Source organism: Pungitius pungitius, chromosome 16, assembly GCF_949316345.1.
Source record: "Pungitius pungitius chromosome 16, fPunPun2.1, whole genome shotgun sequence".
Classification (NCBI taxonomy): domain Eukaryota; kingdom Metazoa; phylum Chordata; class Actinopteri; order Perciformes; family Gasterosteidae; genus Pungitius; species Pungitius pungitius.
This window is the reverse complement of record NC_084915.1, coordinates 3358248-3379061: the sequence shown is the minus strand read 5'-3', so window position 1 is coordinate 3379061 and position 20814 is coordinate 3358248. Positions and strand designations below refer to the sequence as shown.

At 42.0% G+C, this 20814-nt stretch overlaps 1 protein-coding gene across 11 annotated transcripts in view; it reads left to right on the top strand.

Moving 5' to 3' along the window:
- picalma (phosphatidylinositol binding clathrin assembly protein a) overlaps window positions 1-20639 on the top strand; it is a 31476-nt gene extending 10837 nt beyond the window's left edge. For 4 of the 11 annotated variants that reach the window (XM_037467533.2, XM_037467541.2, XM_037467534.2 and 1 more), the window contains 13 exons: window positions 5089-5195; window positions 5273-5314; window positions 6774-6859; window positions 7724-7847; window positions 8197-8330; window positions 9555-9634; window positions 9811-9906; window positions 10704-10838; window positions 12489-12519; window positions 12662-12761; window positions 14638-14697; window positions 18962-19060; window positions 19381-20639. In XM_037467533.2, coding sequence (XP_037323430.2) covers window positions 5089-5195; window positions 5273-5314; window positions 6774-6859; window positions 7724-7847; window positions 8197-8330; window positions 9555-9634; window positions 9811-9906; window positions 10704-10838; window positions 12489-12519; window positions 12662-12761; window positions 14638-14697; window positions 18962-19060; window positions 19381-19395 — 1109 coding nt within the window. In that variant the 3' untranslated portion in view covers window positions 19396-20639. Of the gene's footprint in view, window positions 1-5088; window positions 5196-5272; window positions 5315-6773; window positions 6860-7723; window positions 7848-8196; window positions 8331-9554; window positions 9635-9810; window positions 10537-10703; window positions 10839-12488; window positions 12520-12661; window positions 12762-14608; window positions 14698-18961; window positions 19061-19380 lie in introns of those variants that run through there. The other 7 variants (XR_005120036.2, XM_037467535.2, XM_037467538.2 and 4 more) reach the window with 7 other exon arrangements.
- Window positions 20640-20814: the final 175 nt, after the last annotated feature.

The following is a 20814-nucleotide window of genomic DNA, read 5'->3' as shown; positions in this document are numbered from 1 at the left end:
CAATCAGTTAACGACCACTTCGTCCGACGGCCGCATTTGTAACCGTCCGGCCAGTCCCACTGACGTGCAAGGAATAGCGAGGACCCGTCATATGCTGCTCGCAGCTCTAATTATTATTATTATTATTATTATCATGGTCCTCGCTATGACTAGTCATAAAGGAACCTACTGTATTTCAAGGTATTATTATGGTCCTTGCTACGACTAGTCTTTGAGGAACCTATTGTATTTCAAGAAATTTTTAGGGCCTTGGGAAAACTGAAAGTCAAGCAAAAGCCCTATTGTTTTGAAAAAAATGTCTTCTCTCTCCACTTTAAATGCCCTTTTATTCAAAAACGCTTGATTTTTTGCGTACTGCATCAGAAGTACAAAAACTATTATTATAAATTAATTATTATAAAAACTATATTCTTGCCTTTAAGTATTAAAATCTGGCTCTAGCGCCCCCTGGATGTGCTCCCTCTGGGAAGATTTTGGCCCAGTTTCCCTGATCGACTTAATTTTATACATGGGTGCTCTTGGATATACTTTACAAAACAGTCAATCATGGTATGAAAATGCAAACTACGATTTCTGCCATTTTTAATTTTGGAAAAAAACATTTAACAACATACTAGGATTCTGATGACACCTTCAGGGAATCACTATTGGCTCAATGCCATCTATAAGCATTAAAATCATGTTGATATCTCATTTGGTTTACAGTTATGGACCAATGTAATTTTAAGAGGTTTGGCTTACTAGTTATTGACCTATAACAGTAGAAAAGTATTTTACCTGTTATCACCAAATCACAATCCCTTAACATGACTGGACCTTTGTCCACATCCTCCCTGGAGAGAAATGATCCACTTGATAAAAGCACAGCTCTTTTCTCTTCAGGAAGCCACCCACGTTGTCATACAGCTTGTGTAGTTCACAAGTTAATATTTCTTGATGGAGCAGAAGTGGTTCTCCTGTTCTTCGCCTTAACTGAACGGAGGTGATCCTACATATTATATTTACTTTTTGAATGTTTTTGTGTAACGGGGCTGGTAGCCCAGTCGTAAGGCATTTTGGCTTAGAAGCAGGAGACTGGGTAGCAGCTCGGAAAAACGCCTCAAAACTATGGCCCGACTCAACCATTGCTGTGTGCAGACTCCACTTCAGACAGGAGTTGTTAAAACTGCCTGTGTTTAAGTCCCTTTGTTCTGATGAAGTTCATGCATGACGCCACATCCTTCATGAGCGAATCCCACTTCAACAATTTGCAGTAAAGTGCTTGCTAGTTGCAAATTAAGTGTAGCAGGTGGCGATACCCTGTTCTTCCATCTCCCGGCCAACACTCACAGCATTAAAGACATATTTCTTCTCGGGACACACCTCTTCCGCGACAGCAAATATTTCTTGACAAACTAAATCAGTGAAAGGTTTACCGCTGCCTGCTATCAGTTAAGCAACCCGAAAGCTGTCTCGAACGGATGACTGGTTCAGCTGAGCTTGGTGTACAAATGTATTCTGCTGAGCCGACAGTCTACTTTTTAGCTTTGAGAGTTTGTCTGCTCGCATTTGGCTTTGCAAGTATTCATACTTGTCTTTGTGACGGGATTCATAGTGTCGGCGCAGATTTTATTCTTTGAATACCGCCACCGCCTCTTGACAGATGAGACAAACAGCCACTGCAGGTTAAATACCCTGCATTCTGAATCTGTTTTTCTCTTACCTAACCTTTATTCTTACCCTATTTGATGGGGTAGTCTAGGATTTGCATGGCCAGACTGAAAAAAAAAAATCATAATGCGTCTCTGGTATTGTTCAGGGGGCTGGGCCAAATATAGAGGTGGGCCGTTTCCACCCTGCTGGCCTAAACCATGGTTAAGCCCTTTCTCCACTGTGAATATTATGAGCATTCAATAAACTGCGGCGAGTGGGAGCATCTGCAAAGTTGATCCTTTGCCAAAAACAAATAAACTGTTGTAACCTTACTATACAAGATCAAATCTTTTCAAATGTTTGAGACTCCAGGCCTGAAGATATGTAAAGTAGAATCAAAGTCATATCGCCTCCTACTGGTAATACAAAGTCATATTATAGTATCCAGTAAACAACAAAGGTGCTTTTGAGGTACTAAACATGCTCAAATTGTATTTGTTACCTGATGTAATTTGAATATTTCAATATAGTAATTCAGCTCCATAGCGCACTCTACAATATTTATTCAAGCAGCTCCAGCACTATGTTTGAAACTTAGTAGGAATATGTAACACAAGTAACCTGAAAAAAAGTGGCAACAGGAAGTTGCATAATTTTTATTTTATACCGTGCACCTCAACAATTAATCAGATCCCTCTCAAAAGACTTAGGACCTTAATGTTAAAGCTGAAGTTTGCAAAGCGGCATTCCTGGCTTGTCCGATGCCTGCAAGAGTTCTTGGCTGCATTTCTAGCCGTCTGGCTAGTGCCCTGAAATGCAGCGTAGTGAGGACCTGGCCATCGCTGCTTACAGCTTTAATCCACTGTTGAACTAGGGCTGCACGGTATAAGAGCTCCTTACGGTATGAAATTCTCACATACCGTTCATACCGGTGTTTACGCCCTTTTCATGTCATCGTGGGGCGCCAGGTCGGAGCTAGTTGTCTTACTGTGTTGAGAGTGAGTTATGGTTATAATTTCATAACAACAATGAATAACCCACAACAAACGATCTTTACAGCGTAAAACAACACAACAGCTTGTGACACAACATTTTGTAATCCTAATAATTGTACATTTATAAAACATTTCCCTGCCGAACTGCATGCTGGGTACAGCTCACAAAAGTAATTCTTTTGCTACATGAAAATACGGGAAAGCGCGATACAGGAGGAACAACAAGAGACCAGATATGCACCAACACAACTTGTGCCCGAGAGAGAAGCTGTGTCTGTTTAGAGGGTTTTTGGTTTTGATAAATCCGACGTAAGTTACGTTAGATCAGAAAACGATTTATTGCAAAGTCTGTTGAGCCTCTAGTGGCAACACTAGCAGCCAAAACAAGCTAACACCCTACTTCGGCCAGTTGCGAGCAAGTTGGCCAGAAGCGGCGAACAGCTATTTGGGTAGGCTGTTTGCAGCCACGACAAGCTAACAAAGTAACTCGCCGGCCAGTTCAATTCATTTTATTTTGTATAGCCCAAAATCGCAAATTACAAATTTGCCTCAGAGAGCTTTACAGTCTGTACACATGCAACATCCTGTCCTAAAACCCTCACATCGGCACAGGAAAAACCTTAGGGAGAACGTCAGAGGAGGGATTATGGAAGTAAATCTGTGCCATCGGGGGTTGAAATTAAAAGGTGATTTAATTTCTAGCACTAAATATTTATGCATTGAAATGATGTACCTGAATGTTTTTCAACATTAAAACACCGCAAAAAAATTCAACCTAAAAGAAAAAAATGTTGAAATATTCGAAATGGAGGCTACAATATTCAACCCAAAAATATTCAACCTTGGCACACCAACATCCGGGACACTAAGGAAGAGCAATCGATTCTAGATTCAAGATCAGGAGCGTGCGTCAAGCTAAAGGAGCGAGCACCCAAAACACCTTCGGCTTTGGATTGTAAACATGTCCAATAATAACGGGGCTTTAACTCTTCTTCATGCCATCAGTGTGGTTTGTGTCTGTAAGATTCCGTAATAGACAGCTGACATTTGTACATTAACAGACTGTATTGAACATGAACTAAGCGGAAGTTAAACGAGAGCGTACAGCCGCTCACAATACGCCTCTTCTTCTAGTTTTGAATTAATTTAATGATGCTGAGATCCTTCGACAAGCTGTTAGGAGTGATTGGCGGAGTTTTGAACGCGGAACGCGCTTGAAGAGGCAGATGAGCCGCTGTATCGTAGTGGGGGGGCAGCGGCTTTAACGGAGCGTGCAGATGCATAAACCCGACAGGACCTGCAGGAATAACCGCAGTAGCGCCGAGTGCGGAAAGTGGTCGGTGGAAGGATCCTTTTTCTGAGCGGCACAAGCCGATCTCAGTTGGGTATTAAGCGGCATTCAAAGTCCACGTAACGTTAAATGAGTCTTCATGGCCATGGGTAAACTTTATTGAGGATCTGGCACAACACAGCGACCTGCAAGTAGCGCAGAGTCTTACATAAAGGGAGGTACGTCTTAATGCGAGGCTTTAGAATTTATCTCAAAGGGATCCTGTATTTGCTCATAAAGTCTGAAACGAGAACCCATTTTTCAGTGACGGTATTACGTGCCTACTGGTTTTTGAACTACTGGTTTGGCTACGGGTGCGTGTTTGTTTTCCCCCGGCAGGCAGGTGTTGTCTGCCTCCGTCACTTGAGTCGTCACACATTTGCAAACATATTGTGCTGAAAATGTTCAAAAATGCCTCCCATATCCATTGCAGCGAATACGATTGTATAAGTGAGCACTACGTCACTGCCACCTATGAAGAAATACATAAAAGAACATTTATTAAAAAGTCCGCCACAACCGGGACTCGAACCGTGTCGCGCAAAATAACGTTGCGCCGCAAAGCGGCTGTGCTACCCACTCAGCCAACCAAGCTCACAGGATATCGTCTGATTTGTATACTTATAACAGAGTTGCATATCGTCAGTGGCAAGCAAACGTTTTGGTTCAGGGTGAGCATTATATGTTCTTTTATGTATTTCTTCATACGTTGCCACACTGATGGCATGAAGAAGAGTTAAAGCCCCGTTATTATTGGACATGTTTACAATCCGAAAGCCGAAGGTGTTTTGGGTGCTTGCTCCTTTAGCTTGACGCACGCTCCTGATCTTGAATCTAGAATCGATTGCTCTTCCTTAGTGTCCCGGATGTTGGTGTGCCAAGGTTGAATTTTTTGGGGTTGAATATTGTAACCTCCGCATGTTGGTGTGCCAAGGTTGAATTTTTTCAAAACATTGAGGTACATAATTTCAATGCATAAATATTCAGTGCTAGAAATTCAATCAACTTTTTATTTCAACCCCCGATGGCACAGATTTACTTCCATAGTTCGGTGAGCTCCTTGGTCTTCATGATGCTCTTTGTTAAGTAATGCAAGTGATGGTATTTGTCTTTTTTGTGTGTCTTTTACAGAGAAATACTTTGACATGAAAAAAGTCCAGTGCAAAGAAGGGCTCGACATCTACAAGAAATTCCTGACACGAATGACTAGAATCTCAGAGTTCCTCAAAGTGGCAGAAGTAAGGCAGGACTAGGGATTACGTTACATTTGTTTTTCTTCTGTCCGGCTCTGATCGTCTTTGTGTTCTTCCTGCAGCAAGTCGGGATTGATCGAGGGGACATCCCAGACCTGTCACAGGTGAGAATCTATCTACACAACATCATCTGAATTAGTGATTACTCTGACCAACTCTCCTCAACTTTACATAGCTCTTCTCTGGCTTTGCCTTACGCAAAAAAAGGAATAGCGAATGGCTTTATTAATTGATGATATATATTGCATTTTTAATACCTGTGTCTAGGATATCCAGCCTTACATGGATTTATATGAAATTTATTTTTCAGCTCAAATCACCGAATAATGACTTGGAGAATACTGTCAATGTACAGTTACCCCTGTTGTAAATTAATCCCCCCCCCCCCCCCCCCCTTTGTTATGTGCTTGTATTGGTGTTATACCTTTGCTATTAATTGATATAGTAAAGGCTCAGTTGATGAAAAAACACTTTGACAATAATGATAACTTCATCAAGCCTGGCCTATATATCAGGTTTTAAATAGTGCTGGGCAAACATAAAAAATGTAACTGGAATAATTGCAGGATTTTAGCATAATGCACAGTAGTAAGGGTCACTGTTGGAGTGAGGTAAAGTGGTTTAGCACAAAAAAACAACTTTTCATTCTGTAAGGACTGGATTTTATTTTAAATCAGTCCAAGATAAAAAAAAATACTGTCAGTTATACAGTTTAGGCAATTACCCAATGACCAAATTACTTTTAATGTACACTTTTATTTTCCAGACTTCACATTTACTTCTGCACCAAGCCAGTTACTAGATGATAAAAAACCTCTTCTTTGAACAATATGACCAGCAAGAGATACCCACAGGGTGCAGATATTGTACTTCAGATGCTGTGTGTGTCGTCAGTGGGAGCAACAGTTGGTGCTCGTTGTAACGCCGTCATTTCGTTTCATACAACTTGTGTATTGTCCCTAAGGCGTGCGTGTTGGGGGAGGCTCATATGCGCCTCATTTGTTGTGATTCCAATGACGCTTCGTTCTTCTTGCGTTAGATTGTCGACAGTTCTCCTCCACGCTGCGTCCAACGTAGTCTGCCGAAGTCTTGCTCCACTGGTTGTTTGGGTAACTAGTGGGCTGCAACAATGCTGTGTAATGCTTTTAGTACTTCAGGCTCGTAGTACTTTAGCCTATTGGTACTCCAGTGATAAGACACTTTGCTTTTATCGACTATGCCGCCCGATAGAGATTTAAAATGAAAATGTCCATTTAAAAGTGCCGTACGTGTGCGCCATGTTAAGCCTGTCCCAATGCAAAAAATGCTGTTAATGCATGATGAAATTATTGTCGGCATTAATGGATTGCTAAGTTAACACATTTATAATGTGTTAATGTGCCCAGCCCTAGTTTTAACGCATAAACCACTGAGATTTTTTACATCACCCAATCTACTGTAGGTGAGGGGGGAAAAAAATTGCTGTTTTGTTTTTTTTGTGTGTTTGTGGACACTTGGCAATAACTGCTCCAGTATGTTTCTTTTCTTCCAAAACCTTATGCTTATCAATGACATTCACTCTAGGCCCCAAGTAGCCTGCTTGATGCCCTGGAGCAGCACATGGCCTCTTTAGAAGGAAAGAAAGTGAAGGACTCAACACCGGCCAGCAGGTAGGTCTAGGGTTGGGTACACGACCGGTACCTACCAAAACGCAACCCAGATTTCGGTTCTTGAGCCGATTGAAACACATGACACCGTCCTTGCAGCAGCTAACGATAACCTCCCGCTTGTGTAGCTACAGCGGCTAGCTAGCCATCTACCTTGTATTGATATTTATTTAAGTCAGTGTTTCCCTCCGTTATTAAAGTCTTCTTTCACAGCGCTATCGCCCCGACGGACTCAGGCTATTACGCACACAGACACATGCACGTACACAGGAGAGCACGCGCTCTCCCCTCCCGCCGGACGCCCCCCCCCCCCACCGAAGCATTAAACCGAGGGTGTAGCGGCGTTCCTCCGGTGGAGTTTGTCATTAAGGCAAATTTAGATGCAGACGCATGACTCCATTTCCTCACGCGAATCACGCCAGATCGTTTGATTCTTTTCGTCTTCATTTTACGCAGAAAAGCGTTGACTAAACATAGAAATAGTAATACATTCTATCACACGGTAGATAAACAACATGCTCTCGTGCTTAATGCAGCTCTTATGTGTTGCACCTGCTGCATTCATGACGTCATTACATCGAGACAAACTAGAAGCGTCAAACTTCTAAAAAGGTCTACTTCACCTCATCAGAACAAAGGGTGCTCTTTGCAACAGAAACTGGACACTTTTGAGCTAATTCGAAGGCATGGAAGATACTAAGCGCTCTCCTCAGAGTTAACCTATTTATGTTACAATTCACAAACACCGTAGAAACAAGACAACTGTGATGTCACAAAGAGGTAGAGCCAAAAGCACACTTAACTGTTTGTGCGCAAGCAGCTCTGAGATTCTTCTTGGTTTGACACATTTTCTCTGTGTTGTTTCAGGGCCAGCACCCTCTCCAATGCCGTGTCCTCCCTGGCCAACACTGGCAGATCTTTCACCAAAGTGGATGAGAGAGAAAAGCAGGCAGCCTTGGATGAAGAACAGAGTCGGCTGAGAACACTAAAGGTACTTTTATCTTACTTACTCCTCCCGGTGTTTGAATCTACCTTTTTTAAGTTAAGTGAATTAATGCAATGCATATTATGACAACTACTTTCTAGTGATCATATGAAATGCACAGGGTTCAACCCTGCATTTTCCTTTGTGAACACTGAATTGTGTTGCAAGTCTTTTGTGTGTTCAGAGACTAAAGCAGACATTAGCCTACTGAGAGTAAGGAGCTCCCGTATCTCGCCGTGTCCCCACTTTTTCCCCATTGCTGCTGATGTTTTGCAGCTAAATGAGGCTAGCATATCTGAAATTCCTTGACGTGTAGTGGGAACTTTGCTTAAAAAATTCCTCCCAATGATTGAAGGAGCAGCGTCTCTTAGAGCTTCAGAAGAATCCTTCTGCAGCAACCACAGACTCTTCCCCTAACTCCACGGTGGGTGGGACCATCAACTTTGTCCCAGCTATTGACCTCTTCTCCACCCCCAGCTCCATCAATAGGTGAGTCCAAAAGGCTCATTCATTCCATCATAGGTTCCATCCACACTATTCAGCCCAGTTATATAGTATAGTCTAGGCTATAGTATAGGCTTCCTATAGGTCCGGCTGCATCTCGATTTGTTTCCCGGCCGGGACAGCTCCAGTCCCGATTTACAATCACAGCCTGCTAAGTCAATGTTATGCGGAAAACTCCCGGTTGTTGTGAAGTTGTGACGCATCACACCAGTGTGTGCGCGGGGGCCAGAGAGCTGTCCTATCTGTTGAAATGAGCAGTGAGGCTGGCGCTGCAAAGAAAAAATAGATTGTACAAGGCCGACCGCAAGCACCCCCCCCCGTCGACCGCTAGAACCCCCCCCCCCCCCTCCGTCAGCCCACCAAAGTGTCCCTGATTTGGGGTTGGGAGAGTTGGCAACCCTACTTCAAGGGCTGTGCTACAGGCTGCGAAGCATTGCACCTTCAAATACAACCACAAGTAGAGTAGTGTTGTTGTTATTGTACAAATTAGAGTCTAACCTCCTGAGGAGAACCCTTAAGGAATTGAATGTGTGAAATAAATGAATTACATTTTTCTTTGCGATACCCCCCCCCCGGTCCTTATGAATATCTCCCTAATTCTGAGGTCTCATGGTTGGCAATTATGGGTTGAATGGTAATGAAAGTTGTCATGTTTTATTGTGAAACGTGATGGATCAGGGAGGAATACACGTTGGGACTGATTGGCTGATCAGTAAATCAATCAATAAGCAGACATGGGTGTCTGAGTCATATTTCTCAACTTTACTAAAACAAACCCTTGAATGGAAAAAATACAAATGTGTGAATGTAGTTTGACACTCTTATTTGCTTCAGAACTGCAGATAAAAAGCTGAGAGGAAAGCTGATTTTTGTTCAATTTTTTTAGATTTGTGCAATCTGAAGCTAAATTGTTGTGATGAAGTTCTAACTGGTTTTAAATGGACTGCATTTAATACTGATGCCTCTATATGACTTTCACAACTAACTAGACGTTCAGAGAGAAGATTGTCTATCTCTAAGAAGTTGCTCTTATTGCTTAAGAAAGTGCTAACACAAAATGAAGGTTCCTCATTGTAGCTTTAAATGAAGTAGATGTAAATGGCTAACATCTTTCAAATGTATTTAGATGCCACTTTGACCCCCTACTAGCTTGTCAATAAGTGATTGATTTGTCCTCCACGCCCTCCTTCTTCTGCCTGTTTACACCAGCACCTCCGTGATAGCCAAAGAACTACTGGTCCTGCAGCCAGCCTTCCAGCAGCCGCTGCCTCTGTCCTCCACATGGGGAGGTGAGAACTCCGCTATTTTCCACAACACTGCAGACTGCTACCACATGCACAAACTCTTGTGTTAAGGAGGATTCATGGACATTAGACATTTGAAAGATTACCGTATTCTTCCAATTACATGCTCTTGTCCCTCTTAACACAAGTCCCATGCTAATTTTTTTTATTTGCCTCAACAGGGTTTACGGCTTCCCCAGCACCCCAGCCGCCACAAAACTCTCAAGGCCTTAACGTGGACTTTGACTCAGTATTTGGCAACAACCTGGATGGTACAGGTAAAAGTTTTCCTCCACCAGCAGCCAGCAGAGCTCATGTAATCTGCTGCCCCCTGAAGGTTTGGGGCACAGATTGCATGTTTACAGGATCATCTTGATCATTTTGAGATCATCTAAAGTGCTGGACAGAACTCCGGCTAAGCAAATCGCATATAGAAGCAATATGTATTTCTTGTTTTTGAATATCGACACAACTTTGCAAGATTTTTCTTATTTCATCCTACTACATATTGTTAGCATGCACAGATGCAGAAAATGATGCAGTTTCATTTTGTGGTTGTACGACATTTCTGCTGATAAAGTCTCACTGTCAGATTTTTTTCTGATGGCTATCGATATTTAACATAAAGCTGCTATTGCGTCAGATTAGCCTTCAGATTAACTTCTGTTTTCTTTTACATGGGACTGAAAAATAAATCTCTTATGTGGTATTTCTGAAATGTGCTCCTGAGAGTTCTTTGAGGAAATGGCATGAGGAGGGATTCTTAATTGATACACCACCTTTTTTTGTTTCATTTCACTGGATTCTGGGCTGCTCATGGTCTCACATCATGTTGTTTTCTTCTCGCTGATCCTGGGGTTAAACACTCTCTGGGGCCATGGCTTTTTGCGTGGTGTGTGCATGACTGGGTGAGTTGACTCAACACAAACATGCTTCATTGAGTTTTATTTTTCTTTCTGTGACCTGCTCTCCTGGCTCATCCACGCTCACCATGCTCTGTGTGTGTCTTGTCCTTGTGTACTGTTTTGGTCTGTTGTACCTCTCCCCACTCCCTTTCTGCCCCTTTTTGATTAAGATGTTTTAGGTGTCCTCCTCAAACCCACAGCGATATCTTCACCCAGTCAGGGTATGAGCATGACCCCAAACGGCCAACTTTCCCACAAACTGGTGTCCAACGACCTGGACTCATCACTTGCCAATCTGGTCGGCAGTAAGTTCCCTTTTTTACATGATAGTTATACAATGGAAATAAACTAAACTAGGCACTAAATGTGACATCATCAATATTTTTACATGTTATGCTTTGTGTTTGTGCGTTCATTCCATTGCCCCTGTCCTCTTTACAGGGACGCAAACAGCGTGCTTTTCGGCGCCTCCTGCAAGTTTCGGTGACTTGTGTGAATTTTGCAGATCCAAAGAGTTTTTTATGGGGGTGTCTGATTATAATTTCATCAACAGTAAATCGCGTGCCAACAGCTGACTAACAATAATGGAAATCGCAAGGTTTCATTAGCCATACGGCTGTCGCTATATGCGATTAAATAGACTTATTGTCCACTCTATGAAATCTTGTGCAATTCTGATTGGTGCATATAAATAAACATTAACATTTAAGTTGATTGCGCTGCCTCTGTGCTTTTTCCTTGTGGAAAGTGGAGGCAGGGCTTAGGCAGCATGCACACACAGATACAAATCGGACACGGACCGGTGAAGATGAGCAGTAGTCCACCACGTTAAAAAGTGTTCTTTTTTGGAACATCTACAGCCAAAGATAATCAAGTCCCAAGGGACTTGATTACAAAGGCACAATGTTCAACTTCAGTTTGGGAACTTTTTGGCTTTTAGCCGAATGAGATAGGAGAGCCAATAAATGTGAACGAGCCGGTACGTTTAAAAACGGTGGCACCGAAAACGGGCAACATAACTAAGCTTAAATCCCACCTAAATTTAGGATTGCCACCTGTCCCGTATTTGAGAATAAAATAGCGTGTGCCGTTTTGAATCATTACGGGATGGGGTTTGTCCCTTTTTTCCAAGTTGCTGTCAATGCAGCATCCCATGCAAATAATCCCACCCGAAATTCTGTGAAGACTTGTCTTATTCTGCCCCTGATTGGGTAATTCTTTCTGCTATCGTTGGTTTGATTGGTTTGTTTCAGGTTCATGGCCAGTCAGTCAGGAGGGTGGGTCTCTTGGCCGAGTGTCGATTTGAAAAAATGTCTGAGGCAGCTCCCGATACCCCTCGCGTCCAGCTCTGAAGCAAAAGCGGATGCCAAAGTGTTACCAGCGTGTTGCTGTCCTAGCGTTCAGACTACAACTGTAAAGTACAGATGAATAAACGGAATACATTATTCTTTTAACCACTTCGGTACCTTAAGGTGCAAGAAGCTTTCTATGTCCACAAAGGCAAGTCTGTGTGGAAATTATTTTATTGCTTTTACAATGAATGCACCATTATTTCTGCCAAAATAGCTGCTTTGATAAAGAATTCGTAAAGCAGACAAGAGAACAGAAAAATGTCCTTTGGATAGAAAGAAGAATTTGCAAATCTTACATCAGCGTTGTTCCATGTGTCATCGTTTTCTGCGACACGTCCCCACTGAGAACTCTCTTCTATTGTTTCCTGCATGCAAAAGTACCGACAAGAGTGGGAGGAATCATTGGGGGATCGCAGAGTTGCCCCCCGTAACGTCCGCACCGCATCGCAACGTTCTTTGTTCTTTGAAAGAGCGTACTTGTATTACTATGCTGTTATATTCTCATTATTTTGGCAAAATAAGTATATTGAAATTTGCTGCGGGGCGAGGGTTTCAATTACCTCTCTTTTTTGACCATACATGTGTTTGCGTACCTGTCTTTAGATCTGGGATTTGGCAACGGCACAGCAAAGAAGTGAGTAACATTTAGCTTCATATCTCTGGTACTGCATGTGTAGAGATTGTAAAGCCCTCTGAGGCACAATTGCAATTTTGTCCTATACAAAATAAAATGCATTGAATTAAACATGACGAATATTTTGACCGGACCCCTGTAGTGACCTGTACTGGAGTCAGCCTGGTGAGAAGAAGCTTACAGGTGGCAACAACTGGCAACCCAAGACAGCTCCTTCTACCACCTGGAACCCTGCTGCCATGGTAGGGCTCACCTCTCACCTTTTGCATCCGCCCCTTAACTAGTAAACATCCTAGAGTAGATTAAGTAGGTTCTTCTTTTATGGTCCTTTTGGGTCAACACTAACTTTCAAAAGTGGTTACCAGGCAGCCATCAGCTTTTAGCTACCAAGACCAAAACTATGGTTACTATTTGTACTTTCCTCATTGTTGAGTATTTAAAATGCATTGCAGTAAAACATGTGTGCTAAATAAAGAAATTCAACATTAAGAATTTAAGCAACTGAAAATAAATGTTATATCAAAACAAATACTACATGATGCTTTTCAATCCAGCTCAAAGGTTTCGCATTTAGTTTTTATGTATATGTTTTGAGGTGCACATTCATTCTACACTACTAAAGTAATGTCAATTCAAGCCTAAATTGGTTGCCAACTCTTCCCAATGGTTGTCATTGATTTCCCAGCAACCCTTTCTGATAGATATCAAGCCAAATGAATTAAACCTGTATATAGATGGGTATTTATGAAGTTATACTATGGAAATAAACATAGTGCTAAACACGTATATAAATGTATCTATATATTTATAATATCCTCGTTGACTGGCTGAGGGCGTTGAGTTACACGTTCCTGAGACAAAGCAAACGCTGTCAGCAGCGAGCAATTCTGAACGAGATCTCTCAGTGCAGTGAAACAAGCGCTGCCTGTGATGAAGGCACGAATTTTGGCATCACCGTTAAGTCTGAATCACTTGTGTCTCTTGCCAGTGACTCAATACTTCCCGAGAGGGCCGGGTGGTAGACAAATCTGGGTTTGTTATCACTGGAGGGTGTGTTGGGGAAGGGGAAAAGGAAAGGATCTGTACTCTGTTCTCATCTTTTTCAACAAGAAGCACCTGCCAGTAACCAGTAGCCAGTCTACCCCCAGGACTCGACACACTCTCCTTTTTGATTCCTGCACTTATGTTTGTCAATCGGATCTGAATCTGGTATTAGAAGATGTCTTTCCACGGCCATGTTTTCTGATTAACACTAAACTTGAAGTGTCTGTTTTGAATTATATTTATGTATTAAAAGCCATCTGCACATGACTGCAGTCAAGAGCACCAGCGGACCGACTACTTCCCCCCCATCCCCCGTCTGTTTTTTTTTTTTGACCACTGGCCGTCACTGGAAATGCACTTATTCTTAGTCGCTTTGGATAAAAGGACATGTAATGTTATGAACGGCCTGTCAATCTCTTGCATTGCATCTACCAGACCTGAACGTGAAAATTAAATTATATCATAACATTACATGTAATTTAGCTGACACTTGTCATGGACTTGAGAGCTGTTGTTTTCCCCTACTATTTTATCATGGTATTATAAACGACTACCGTCCTCTCCGGCCAGTCTGGGGAAAAAGCACTGAAATTGTTCATTTGTCTATGTTAGAAATTTAAATGTATGCTTATTTTTCACTTTGGATTGGCAAAATAACAATGGCATTATTACATTATTGTAATTAAACTCCCGGGAATAAGTATTGTCAATTATACACTCATATTGGCTAAGTCCATCTTTTACATTTTCTTTCATGTTACATTCAAGCTGGATTCTTAATTTACTATGAAAATTAGTTTTAAATGAAGTCAGTAAGTCTGAACAAGGTCAGATATGTCATGTCATGAGTCGTTAGGAGAAAATGCTATCGCTAAGCACCGTGCTCAGAGGTGAATAAGCTTTCATCAGGACATATTCCTGAATTAATTCATTAATTCAGTTACTCTTATTACAGGACTGCTGAGGGCCGACATAAATATCTTGCTCTACTCTTCAAACAAACTGTTAATGGTGTGTTTGGTTGGACTGTGTCCTGATTCTGTAGGACTCCTCTTTACTCTTGTGTCACCTCAGGCACCATCTGTTATGGCTTTCCCTGCAACCACACCGACAGGCATGATGGCATATGCAATGGTAAGTTAGAAGACTAGCATAGGAGGAGGAGGAGAAGGAGGAGGTTGTTTAGTACTGTTAGTACTGAGGTCACAGGTCCCAGTGGTACCTCTCAATTCTGGCCTGCAAAAATGTCCTGTTCTAGTACCTGTGTACCCTGGATCTATCTCACCTTAGTGCTTGCTTGCTCAGAAAGGATGTACCTTTTCCCACCTATTTTTCTTATCCGCTCCTTAGAATTCATTCAACACATACTTTAAGAAGTGCTCACGACTGCCTGCTGGAGATGGTCGTCACACAGCTTTTGTGTAGTTGGGGGTAAAAGGGTTTTGGAGAATAAAACTGGACGCAGAGGGGTTGGTTCCAATTCCATGGGATTATTGTATTTAATAATATAATCCCACAAATATATTACTATTTCCCTTTTGGAAGCATGTATGGTTTTTAATTACAGTTTTAATTTTAGTAATTTTTTTTAGTAGTGTTTCATGCATATCCAGCTTTCTGGAAAAATCTGTTCTTGTGTGTGTGTTTTTAGAAGAAAAGTATTTTTTTTTGGTCTGAGTATAAGGATGTTAATTACTCTTGTGAGTTGAAATGGGTCCAGGTACCTTTATAGGGTTCACGACCTGTCATTTAAAAGCACCCTTTTCCTTATCAACTCCTCACTGCCCTCTGGTTTCATACCCCCCTCACTCAAGTTCGCTGCTGTCACCCCTGTGCTGAAGAAACCTAGTCTCGACCCAGACATCCCCAACAACTACCGACCAATCTCCAACCTCCCGTACCTGTCAAAAGTGCTTGAGAAAGCTGTGGCATCACAACTGAAGTCCGACCTCAATCTCCATAATCTCAACGAACCCTTCCAACGCGGCTTCCGCTCACAGCAAAGAAACCGCCCTACTGAAAACCACAAATGACTTACTCCTCTCTGCTGACTCTGGCTTCCTCGCCATCCTCATCCTCCTCTCACATCTGCAGCACTCCCTTGGCATAACTGGCACTGCCCTCTTCTGGTTCACGTCATATCTCTCAGACCAACATCAATTCATTGCCATAAACAACTGTAAATCCTCCACCTCTTCAGTCACTCACGGTGTCTCCCAAGGTTCCGTGCTTGGTCCCCTCTTCATTATTTACATTCTTCCCCTTGGACAAGTCATCAGTCTAGGGCTGCAACTATTATTTTCGTAATCGACAAATCCATCAACAATTTTTTCGATTAGTCGACTAACGATTATTTACCACAGTGTAGGAGCGTGGAAACAAAAAAGGCAACTATTCCTTTTGGCTATGTGTAGCCGTTTATTTCTATCCAATAACATCTCGCACATTCACTTCCTGCTCCCTTTTTACCGCACATGTCACCGTTGTTACACCCCTTTCTCTTGATGTCGCCGTAAATTTGGTCCTTTTAGTCCCGTACAATAGCAAATTAAAATGATGACTCATGTTGGATTTTAAACTTCAAATGTATTGGAGAATAAGAATCATTATAATACATTAAATAGTAATACAAAATGTAAGTGCAAATATGCTTTTAAAAGTAAATCAATAGCAACTAGAAAATGGATTTCCTGCTGAAAATGCGTTGGAAATTTCAGAAAGTTGCTTATAGTACAGAAATGAAACAAGCTGAAATTATTCTAAACATTGCTGAAAGAATAGAAAAAGCTGAAATACATTCAAAAATTGCTGAAAATACAGAAATGAGAAAAGCTGAAATGAATTTGAAAGAATTGCAAAAAACAGAAATGGGAGAAGATTCTATGAATTTGAAAACACAGAAATAACAAAGCTGATTTAAACGTTGCTGAAAGAATAGAAATAGGAAAAGCTGAGAATTAAAAAAATACACGTTTTGTAGTAATATAAGGTTTAGTACTAGTTATAATTGTGGTACTAGCAGCAGTAGAAGTACTAGTTTCACTAGTATTTGAAAGCAATTGTGGTGTACCTATTGTTGAGGTACAGATAATCATTGAGGCTTTTATTTTGAAATAATGAAATTGGGTGGGGGGGGTTGGGAGACAGAATGTTTGGTATTCAAACCAAATGGACTTGGTAAAATAGATTAGTACAGCGCTCCTCCAGTCTTCTGACCACTCAAAGCGCCTTAACGCTACATAACATCATTCACCCATTCATACACCAATGACAGAACCTACCATACACAGTGGCACCTGCCCATCAGTAACTAACATTCACACACTGTAGTCGCAACTACAGGAGCAATGCTGGGGTTTCTTGCCCAAGGACACATCAACATGCAGGTTAGCCAGGCCTAGGATCAAACATAGATAGAAATCATTGATTAAGTCGACTAATCGTTGCAGCTCTACAGTCGTCACGGCCTCAACTTCTCAAAGACCATCACTACAGTCACCTATTCCACTCTCACTGCCTGTCTCACTGACATAAAATTCCGGGTGCAGCAGAACCTTTTCAAACACAACTGCAATAAATCTGAAGTACTCATCGGCTCTACCACCCTCATTCGCTCAGCCCAGACCTTCTTTATCCAAATTGATAGCTCCGTCGTCATCCATCCAGCCTACACTGCAACCTCGGTATCCTCCTCAAACCCAGCCTCTCTTTTCTTCTAAAATATTACTCATCACCTAAAAAGCCCTAAGCAACCTGGCCCCTACCTACCTCAGAGCTCCTCCGCCTCCACGCCCTAACCCGTTGCCTCAGGTCCGCCAATGCTAACAACACCCTAACACCCGGAAGACTAGGGTTGGGTATCGTTTTGAATTTGAACGATTCCGATGCCTTGTTTCGATTCCGGTTCCCAGCGATTCTCGATTCCAATTCTTTTAAGAGGCAGGGTCAAAAAAGTTCAAGTGTAAGATATTTTAAATGAGCAAGCTAACCAAGGGTCTTTCTGAAGGAAATAGTCTGACCTTCTCCATCAATGTTAATTCTATGAACTTTTTATTAACTTTACTATGAATTGGGCTGTTTTCAACTACAATATAAATATAGAACTATGAACTTGAATATTGTATAAACATTATTAATTATGAATATATTGTGCAGGGGTACACTTTCCTCAAGAGAGCTTTATTTTTGAAACCTCACAAAAACACATTTACATTTACACATGTGTATGATACTGCAGGTACTTAAACGTTACCTTGCTCCCACTGATGGGCTAACCCTTGGAGCCAGAGGAGGAGGCAGCGGAGGACGGTCGGCGCAGCGCGTCAAAGACTGGGCACACATAGGGGGTTGCCAACTCTCCCAACTTCAAATCAGGGACACTTTCGCTGACTGGGGGGGTGCTAGCGGTCGACGCGGGGAGTGTTAGCACAATCTTTTTTTTCTTTGCAGCGCCAGCCTCACTGCTCATTTTAACAGATGGGACAGCTCCGCTCTCGCCACCCGACATCCGCGTGCACACTGGTCTGATGCGTCACAAATTCACAACAACCGGGAGTTTTTCGCACGTCATTGACTTAGGAGGCTGTGATTGGAAATCGGGACTGGAGGGAAAATTGGCCATAATTCGGGATGTCCCGGGTAATACGGGACGGTTGGCAACCCTAGGCACACATTTACTTCCACTCCATGACCTCGGAGGTGCTTAATCATATTTAACGTGCACCCTCTTATGCATTAAACAATTTTGCTGCAAATGTTGCATTTTGCAGAGTTTTCGGTTTGTTTCAAAAAGCGTAACCACACTTTGGACCACCGACGCCGCTATCCATGTTCGATCGCGCTGTTATGACAACACTTCCGGTGGACGCTTCTTCGTTGGTGTTCAGCGGTTTCTATTTCCGGTCGGCGTTGGCGGACTGAGAATCTAAACTAGGAACCGAATTTTAAACTTTTGAACGATACCGATAAATCGGCTAATCAGCTAGTCCCGATTCCAATCAATTCTCGATACCCAACCCTACTGAAGACCATCAGGAAAAAGCATTGGACCTGGGACAAAAAGGCCTTCTCAGCTGCTGCATTATTTTAAGTGTGTCTCTTGTCTTTCTGCTGGATGTGTTACCATATATAGGATTAAAACCATTCCTCCACCTTAATTTGTGGAGATGTGTGTCATAGAATTATAGTTCAAGGCAGTGGTTCTCAACTGGTCTGGCTCGGGGGGGGGGTGCTAGCGGTTAGTCATCAGCCCTCAGGGTGCTGGCGGTTGTCTTTGCGGCGCCAACTAATGAAGCAGCACTGCAAAACCACAGGGCCAAAACAGCCTTGGTTTTATGCCATGGTGGGAGCACAGCAGTTGTCTAATCCATCCTTGTTGATTCTTTTTCTCACCCCTCAGCCTCCCCATGTCGGCTCCATGATTACACAACCCACAATTATGTACACCCAACCAGGGATGAGACCAGGCAATCCCTTTGGATCCAGTCCAAGTGCACAGGTAATGGACGTCTGCATCTACAATGTCCCCTTTCTTCCACCCGATACTTGCAAGCCTGTCTGAGCCAGATAAAAGTTTCTACTTGATTCTACTATTATGCAGGACGGGTCCTCTTTTTGTTAAGTCTAGAAGATTAGCTTTGACTTCAGTTGTCCTTCTCCACAGCAGGTTTTAAATAACCAATAATTCTGATCTCTTGTGTACTGGAGTTCTTAATTCACATTCCAAGCTATGCACACTTTGGTTTTCCCATGTTATTGTATTGTGTGTCATCCAAAAAGATGACGCCGATTATTTTTCTCTTGTGTTTTGATTATCAGATGCACTTTATCTAACCAGAAGTGGGGAGGAGGTCTTCCCCCTCCTAAAGATTATTCACAACGAAGATGACTCAAGCAAACCTGCTTTTTCCTTCAACTGAATTTGCCTCTTTCCCGGGAATAAAAGACCCCGATTAGACTCATTGGAAGAAAAAAAAACGGCAAAGAAGCGGCTCGGACCATCTCCAACAGGCATCAAAGGGAACATTGTGGTCATGGTGAAGTCCTCGGAGAAGAAGAGTGGGCTGCCATTCAGACACTTCTTCACAGATCCACCCTAGACTAAGACACCACACTCACAGGGGAGGTTTTTTTTTTTTTTCTCCAGGTAAAAAAACTGATGTCAAAGTTGGTTTGCGGTCACACATACATTGTTTGAATTGTCTTTTGATCATCATAATTGCATGCCCAAATTACAAAAGCAATTACAAACTTGTCTTTATATTTCATCTTTTTATGTATTGTTTGCAGTAGACATTCCTTGTGTATTTTTATTTATTTATCTATAGATAACATTACAGAACATAGTAATTGTCAAAAGTCACTGATCTCCATGGGGACGGTATTTAGGTTTATACATGGGTATGATTGATATTTAAATTGGATTTTGAGTGATTGAGATTTTTTTTCTTTAAAAAAATAAGTTGATATAAAGAAAAAGTGAATTAAATGTTTTGCTGTTTTGGCACAAAATATTTTCTGTATTCGCATGATGCCTTTTACGGTTATCTGTGGCTCCAAGGGTCACTGAGAATCTGAATTCAGTAACATCAAATTGGTGAGGATGAGGTCTACAAGTTTGGCAAAGGAACATTTTTTACATTAGGACTAAACTTTGTGATGGAGATTGCATTAAAAGCGATCTACTTTTGGCATGCCATTTTTTCTCCCATTTAACAGAGTTCCTGGCTGCCCTGGTCCAACCAGAATGTGCATGACTCCTTTCATGGTTAGATCACGTTCACACACTGCGGCATTCAAGACATTGGGGGGGCATGGTGAGTCACTGGGTGTAGGCTCGGTTTAAGACTGGTAACAAGGGGGAGGGGTTCAACTTGTTAAGAGTACTGTTGATCAGTGCTTTGTGTATATCATTTTTTTCCTGCAAATCACAGGAACAGGCGAGTGCAGGTATGATAAATGGTCTGAACATTAAAGTGGCCCTGAATCCATTCACTGAGCAGAGTCTGCTGCATTGTGCCTACAGATTATATTTTTGTTTGTTGGATTATCTTTCCAATAAAGTGCAAGCTTCCTTACATTGACTCCATGTTTATTTGTTAAAGACCATATTTATTGAGGTTGTCCATGAAAAATATTGTCTGGTTTAGACTCCATAGATTAATTTCCCCCTATGTGGCACAGGGAAGTAAAGCCAGCGATCGCTTTACTGAAGAAAATGTATTCAGGGACCGCTTGTGTCAAATGTATTTT